Below are 7,495 nucleotides of genomic sequence, written 5' to 3' on the forward strand. Positions count from 1 at the left end.
ATGACCGACCCCAAGCCGACAAAAGGCTTCCAGTCCGTGTCAGCGGACTTCTTTCACCACGCAGGAAAGACGTTCCTCGCGTACGCCGACAGACTTTTCGGTTGGCCCATCGTCGTCTCCTGCAACAGAGAAGTGACATCACGGACCCTCGTCTGCTCTCTGCGCGAGATCTTCTCCTCCATAGGGGAGCCAAACGTCCTGAGAAGCGACGGAGGCCCACAGTTCACGGCGCACCACACCAGGGACTTCCTCGTGCGCTGGGGGGTCAGACACGTGCTATCAAGTCCGCACTACCCGCAGTCGAATGGCCACGCAGAATCAGCAGTCAAGCTGGTCAAACGACTCCTGCAGAAGACGTCTGTGGCCGGCAACACGGACTCCGACGGGTTCGCCCGAGGCATCCTGGAGATCCGCAACACGCCCCGGGTGGACGGACGCTCATCCGCCCAGATCCTCTACGGGCATCCAGTTCGGTCGGCGGTCCCCATGCACCATCGCGCCCTCGACAAAGTTTGGCAGAAGGCTGCGGAGGATTGCGACCGGGAGGGGGAGGATGTAATGAGAGCGACGACTACAGCCTACGACAAAGGAGCAAAGTCACTGCACCCGATGCGAATCGGCACGAAAGTGAGCATGCAGGACAAGGAGACAGGACTCTGGGACAGAATGGGAGAGGTCGTGGCCATCGGGAAAATGAGGGATTACCTGGTAAAGTTCCCCAGCGGTCGCACCATGTGGCGGAACCGACGGTTTATTCGTATGTACCGGCGCGTTTGCGCCACACAGGGCGATCCGGCCCCGCACGTAGCGACGTCGCACCGAGACCAGCTCCAAAGAAGGTGCGGTGAGTGGACCAACCCAGGACGGTGGCGTCGCGTCGAGGCAACCGTCAGCGGAGGGCCCCAGAGAGGCCAGAGGTCGATCCGAAGATCAAGACCTACCGATCGAACTGGGGGGAGGTGTGGGAAACTGAGCCAAATCTGGGAAAAGCCCGTTTGTTCGCAAAGTTTCGTAGTAGGCTTCAACGCTGTTCACGGTTAAGCCCGCCCAAAATATGTTGCAAAACGAAGTCCTTGGTTTGAAGAACAGGTTGAGTCCATGACCCATGTCTTTGTGGGGTAGGTAAGGAGACATTCTTTTAAAAAAAAATGATAAGAAAATATTAGCGCAATTTAGGCATCAAGATATTGACGCTGTTGAGTACAGCTATCAGGCATTGTGTTGTTTGGTGACCCCTCAGTTAGTTTACATATCCCTGCTGTTGCGAATTCCCACAGTGTCAACAGCCGTGCACCAACGCACGTCTTGGCACGTTCTGGAAAACCACGGCAGAGAACGCCGCACCGTGCCCGACTACGAATTACACGAGTAAACGGAGCCAGCCCTTCCCCAGGCAGCTCCTCTCCCAGAATCAGCGACAGAAATTTCCCGGTCTAGTGTGCAAACACAGGCGTCACTGAGGTAATGTTGACGCTCGGGGGACCTCCAGGCTGCTCCACTCATGTATAAAACTGGTGTCACAGCGGGAGGAACCAACAGTCGCAGAAGAGCACGCACACAGCCAGGTAAGGCGCTTCAGCTCGGGCCGGCTCGGCCACCGCGGTGTCGAAGGCCTGGCCACTTCGCCACCGGTGCTGTGCAGTGGTCTGGGGCTACAGTAGTGTGTGTTTTGCTATCCACATTGATGTGACTGATCTCTCTGAACGAGGGCTGAAGAGCGCACAATCCGGGTTATGTTGCCATTTCTCAAGCCAATTGTAATTGTATATTAGGTTTTCATTTCAGCTTGGTGCAGCGTCGTCTTGATCCGATGTCTTGCTGCTGTATTACTTTTTACAAGTCATTTGAAATGTAAGAACTATGGTTTCCTGCTAAACTAATCGATAATCAATGCGTCCATCTATCCATTTTCCTGGCTATTCTTCGAGGAATAATGCTAGCAATATGTCTTATCGATATAGATAACGCTCCTCGCAAATGCGCGTACCAGTTTACGAAAGTCCGCATCTGTGCCCGTTTCGGGGAGCGAAACAACTTAACCCCTTTCGTTGGGTGTGGGGATGAGAGTTGTGTTGAGAAATGAGGACACGGACTACAGGCCACAAAGTGCTGGAATAGATACATACCCGTGATGTTTCATGCCTCAAATATATGCATTGTTGCGTTATAATGTGTAATACCTCAACACATTTGGTTGCATTTGCCAGCACCACGTGGAAGCACCATCGTTGTTTGGGCTTAGCAGCAGTATGTTCGCGGTATGACCAGTGACTTGTGTTGCAGCAGGTATGAAGGTCGTCGCTCTCCTGCTTGTGGTCTGCGCCTCCGTGGCCTGGGCAAAGCCCCTCTGCTTCGGAGGCATCTGCATTCCTAACGGCCAGGCCACTGGAGGGGCTGCGGGCACCGTCACCAGTGGCACCAGCAATACACCTGGTGGCACCAGCAAGGTTACGTCTGTCAGCTCCAGCGCAACGGTAAGTGCGCGGAAAAAAGAGCGCCGTCGAAGGGACACGCCTGAAAAAACATGAAATGGATTGATTTGGTTGTTCGCATTCCGATGAATGGAATGGAAATACATCATAGGTTATTCGCTCAGGCTAGCAAGCATTGTATGGATTCTGATAGACCGCATACATCGTTATCCCATTTCACTGAATTATTTTGTATTATTTATTAATTGCTCCCCAAAATTCGGGTTAGCATGGCGAAACGTAAAAATGCATTCGTCGGTGAACTGGACTAAACCAAACTGCGTACATTCGGCAGTGTCATTTACATTTTGCCTTGTGTGGTCCAGCACGATTATTAAATACCCGCTTGGATCACCGCCAGATGTGTCGTCCTCCTTTACTTCGTGAAGCGGGGCATGGCATGCAATGCGCAGTGACCAGCGCATGGCAAGTATGGCGCTCGGTCTCCATATCATTATCGTATCATTATCTCAATATAATTATCAACATCGTTTCGTTTGCAGGGATCCGCCAGCGGGCCGTGTGCAAACAGCCACAACTCCGCACATGCCTCCAACAAGAACAAACAGGGACTGCTGGGCAATGCGGAATCAAGCGACACCGGAGCCGTCTCAAACCAGAGCACCGGCTGCTAAATGACTCAGTCGCAGTCATCTCGGCATGCGTCGCAATGGCACATGTGAAACGCTTGTTACGTCGACAGACATTGTCATATCGGGCGTCGGTTGTGACATGGAATCGTAATGTGCAATACAGGCTTACCCCGCCATGATTCAGCTCCAATGTGTTGGCGCTGACAGTGCCAGGTGATGTTTCTCCGTGGAAGACGCACCACAGGATGCACGACAGTTAATGGCGTGCAAAGACCAATAAAACGTACGTCACCCATATCTTGGGGTAGCATCTTGATCACTGTATTCGATTCCACTTTAAGCACCAAAAAACCTATAGAGATCATGCCATAGCTTATAGCTGACGCCAAGTACTGGGCTAAGCCCATTTTCAATACTCGATGCGAGTTGACGAGAACGTTGGACTTGGAGGAGGCAACCGCATTATATACGATCAAAGGCTGGGTGATTACCGAATGTTCATGTTGTATAACGCACCATTACGGTTGGCATTTCGCTCCCAACCATGTTCTGACAGCTCTAAACAAACGTAATGTAATGGCTGGCGCTCTGAAGGCGTGGGCAAATGCTTTGAGATTACAAAAACCATCAACACTAATTAGATGTATATCACACGCTGCTAAATAGCCGAAATGAAGTGCAAGGAATACTGTTGTAAGCTTTGGATCTTATCGTTCAAGCGACCTCGGAACCCATCCACAACACCTAAAAAAAAATTGATGTCAAAACTATCAAACCGTTTGTTAGAATAACGCGTGGAACGGCTTTCAACAATGCTGAAAGCTAGCTCAGCGTTCAATGGAGGGACACGTCACCAAAACGTTGAGCCTATGTTCTCACGTTGAACTCTGTATAATGTTCGCCCCGAAAGTTTCATCTTACATATCTCAAAAAGCTGACACTCGAGCACACGAGCGAGCAGCCCGGGAGACGGAGGCATTGACACACCGGGGTGATGAAAATCGCTCTCCCGCGCACGGGTGAGAAAAGTGCTTTTTCCGTCACCGAACAAATTTGAAACCGTCTAATTGTCACCTGCAGCCGAACCTGTCAGAAACCGTTGCTACAGAACTCTAAATGCAATAAATCACAATACAGACAAACGTAATGCAATGCGGCATACTCATCAACCATATTTGTTTCGGTGGTTTATTTGCACTTACGTCAAATCTGTTGGCCTTTAAGCACTGAATGACGGCTAAGAGGTACATAATACAATTGTCAAAAAAGGCATGCTGAACATAACCAGCTTGAAGGAGTGTAGTTTTTTATTCAGCTAGAGGGAGTGAATTGTGCCTCTTGATCATGCATGTTGTTTCTTCTTGTTATTAATCATTTGAAACCTTGTTTTTCATTCCTTATCATATGTAGGACTTAGCCCACAAAAGCAATTTGAAGACACTACACTCCACATCCCGAATGGAAAAAGCGCTTGAGATGTGCGGAGAAAACTGTTTTCAGTGTATTTTTGGAAGCATGCTGAGCAATTTTGTCTTGTGCCTCCCCCATCCTCCGTCCTTCATCCCGACGTATTTTGCAAAAATTTATCCCTGCAGCTCTGCATTTACAGACAGCTTGGTTCTACAAGCACCTAACAACAATATCACCCTTGGTTTGTGACGTCTTCCAGCAATCAACCGAGCGCGCAGGCGACCTACCTTACCTGCGTTTAAGCACTACCGGTACAGAACTCACACTTCCTAACATGATCCGAATCATTTAGACCAAAACCCATGCAATATTGGTGACAACAGATGGGAACGACATTTTTCGACACCTCTACCACCTTCATTCATCTTTATCTGCAAGGTGATGAAATAAAAAGCGTGTAATCTCACGTCTGTACACCGATCAGCACGCTAAGCCTGAGGTGCTACAGGCAATGTCAGAGGCCTTCAAATGTAATGCCCAGAGTCTTACCCCAAAGCCGCCGTTACCCTCAGCACCACAAAAGGTCAGGGTGTACTTTCCTACCTAACGTTAGAAAAAAATCATTGTACACCATTCGTCGTGTTTAAGGCATGACATATCGTAAATAATCTCAAAACAGGTAGAATCATGCTCCTACCTTCAAATTTCAATAACTTCGATGGCGGGCCCCCGAGCGCCGCGCGCACCGCACCGCCTGGACTCCCCAGCGCCGTTTCCGCGTTGCCGTTGCGTAAATACAATATTTCTGCGTACCAAGAACTGTACAAAATGTACGGGACCAAAGTAAACCATTCGTCATGTTTAAGGCAGGACAACCATAACCTAACTGCGAACCATGAAAATATTTACTAAACATAAACCATATTTACCATAACCATATTTACCATACCATATTAGCCGTGAACCATACTATAAACCATAACTATAACTATAAACTATACTATATAAACCATACTATAACTATAAACCATATTTACTGCGAACCATAAAAATGTACCGGGACAAGGTAGCAAGAATCCATGAAATTTGATCCTCGACGCCAACGGGACCATGGGTTGCAGGGGGATTGGGTGGGGAATGTAAAGCAAAATGAGAACATGGCAGCTAAATAAAAGCTCACTATATGGCACCTATATATGGCATGGAACATGGATGCCAATGAGATGCTGGGTTGGAGGGGATATAGGGCGGGGAGGTTAGGTTAGGTTAGGTTAGGTTAGGTTAGGTTAGGTTAGGTTAGGTTAGGTCAGGTCAGGTCAGGTTAGGTCAGGCCAGGTCAGGTCAGGTCAGGTCAGGCTAGCTTAGCTTAGCTTAGCTTAGGTTCTGGTCTATTCTCTGTTAGGTTAGGTTAGGCTAGGTTAGGTTAGGTTAGGTTAGGTTAGGTTAGGATATGTTCTGGACTATTCTGGCCTGCATGTTTCATAAATGTACCTAAACTCGATAAGAAACGATTTTGGTTGCTTTATTATTGTTACCTTGGTCCCGTACATGTTTTATGGTTCTTGATAAGCAGAAATATTGTGCTTTCGCAACAACGTAGAAACGGCGCTTGGAAGTCGCGGCAGTGCGGTGCGGGGCGTGCGGCGCTCGGGAGCTCGCTATCGTATTTATTAAAATTCGAGGGTAGGAGCATGATTCCATCTGTTTTGAAATTATTTACGATATGTTCCGCCTTAAACACGACGAATGGTTTACCTTGGTCCCGTACATTTTGTAGAGTTCTTGGTAAGCAGAAATATTGTATTTACGCAACGGCAACGCAGAAACGGCGCTGGGGAGTCCAGGCGGTGCGGTGCGCGCGGCGCTCGGGAGCTCGCCATCGAAGTTATTGAAATTCGAAGGTAGGAGCATGATTCTACCTGTTTTGGGTGTAGGTGTACTTTCCTACCTAACGTTAGAAAAAAATCATTGCACACCATTCGTGTTCAAGGCGGCACATATCGTAAATAATCTCAAAACAGGTAGAATCATGCTCCTACCTTCGAATTTCAATAACTTCGATGGCGGGCTCCCGAGCGCCGCGCGCACCTCACCGCCTGGACTCCCCAGCGCCGTTTCTGCGTTGCCGTTGCGTAAATACAATATTTCTGCTTACCAAGAACTCTACAAAATGTACGGGACCAAGGTAAACCATTCGTCGTGTTTAAGGCGGAACATATAGTAAATACTTTCAAAACAGATAGAATCATGTTCCTACCCTCGAATTTTAATAAATACGATAGCGAGCTCCCGAGCGCCGCACGCCCCGCACCGCACTGCCTCGACTTCCAAGCGCCATTTCTGCGTTGTTGCGAAAGGACAATATTTCTGCTTATCAAGAACCATAAAACATGTACGGGACCAAGGTAACAATAATAAAGCAACCAAAATCGTTTCTTATCGAGTTTAGGTATATTTATGAAACACGCAGGCCAGAATAGTCCAGAACATATCCTAAACTAGCCTAACCTAACCTTACCTAACCTAACCTAACCTAACCTAACTGAGAATAGACCAGAACCTAAGCTAAGCTAAGCTAATGTAACCTGACCTAACATAACCCAACCAGACCTGACCTGACCTGACCTAACCTAACCTAACCTAACCTAACCTAACCTAACCTAACCTAACCTAACCTAACTGAGAATAGACCAGAACCTAAGCTAAGCTAAGCTAAGCTAAGCTAGCCTGACCTGACCTGACCTGACCTAACCTAACCTAACCTAACCTAACCTGAGAATAGACTAGAACCTAAGCTTAGCTAAGCTGACCTACCCTACCCTAACCTAACCTAACCTAACTAACCTAACCTAACCTAACCTAACCTAACCTAACCTCCCCACCCTATATCCCCTTCAACCCAGCATCTCATTGGCATCCATGTTCCATGCCATACATAGGTGCCATATAGTGAGCTTTTATTCAGCTGCCATGTTCTCATTTTGCTTTACATTCCCCACCCAATCCTCATGCAACCCATGG

The 7,495-nt window shown here is 48.1% G+C and overlaps 1 protein-coding gene and 1 long non-coding RNA gene across 2 annotated transcripts; both read left to right on the top strand.

The window, feature by feature from the left end:
• LOC119095148 (uncharacterized) lies at positions 1-808 on the top strand. Its single transcript, XM_037218030.1, has 2 exons — positions 1-473; positions 787-808. The coding sequence occupies exons 1-2, from the start codon at positions 1-3 to the stop codon at positions 806-808; spliced, it is 495 nt and encodes a 164-aa protein (XP_037073925.1).
• A 1,478-nt stretch (positions 809-2,286) lies between these two features.
• On the top strand, positions 2,287-3,378 carry LOC119095412 (uncharacterized). Its single transcript, XR_005093885.1, has 2 exons — positions 2,287-2,474; positions 2,975-3,378. It is a non-coding gene; the product is annotated as an uncharacterized LOC119095412 (long non-coding RNA).
• Positions 3,379-7,495: the final 4,117 nt, after the last annotated feature.

This window comes from Pollicipes pollicipes, unplaced genomic scaffold (genome assembly GCF_011947565.3).
Source record: "Pollicipes pollicipes isolate AB1234 unplaced genomic scaffold, Ppol_2.1 Scaffold_4219;HRSCAF=4965_pilon_pilon_pilon, whole genome shotgun sequence".
Classification (NCBI taxonomy): domain Eukaryota; kingdom Metazoa; phylum Arthropoda; class Thecostraca; order Pollicipedomorpha; family Pollicipedidae; genus Pollicipes; species Pollicipes pollicipes.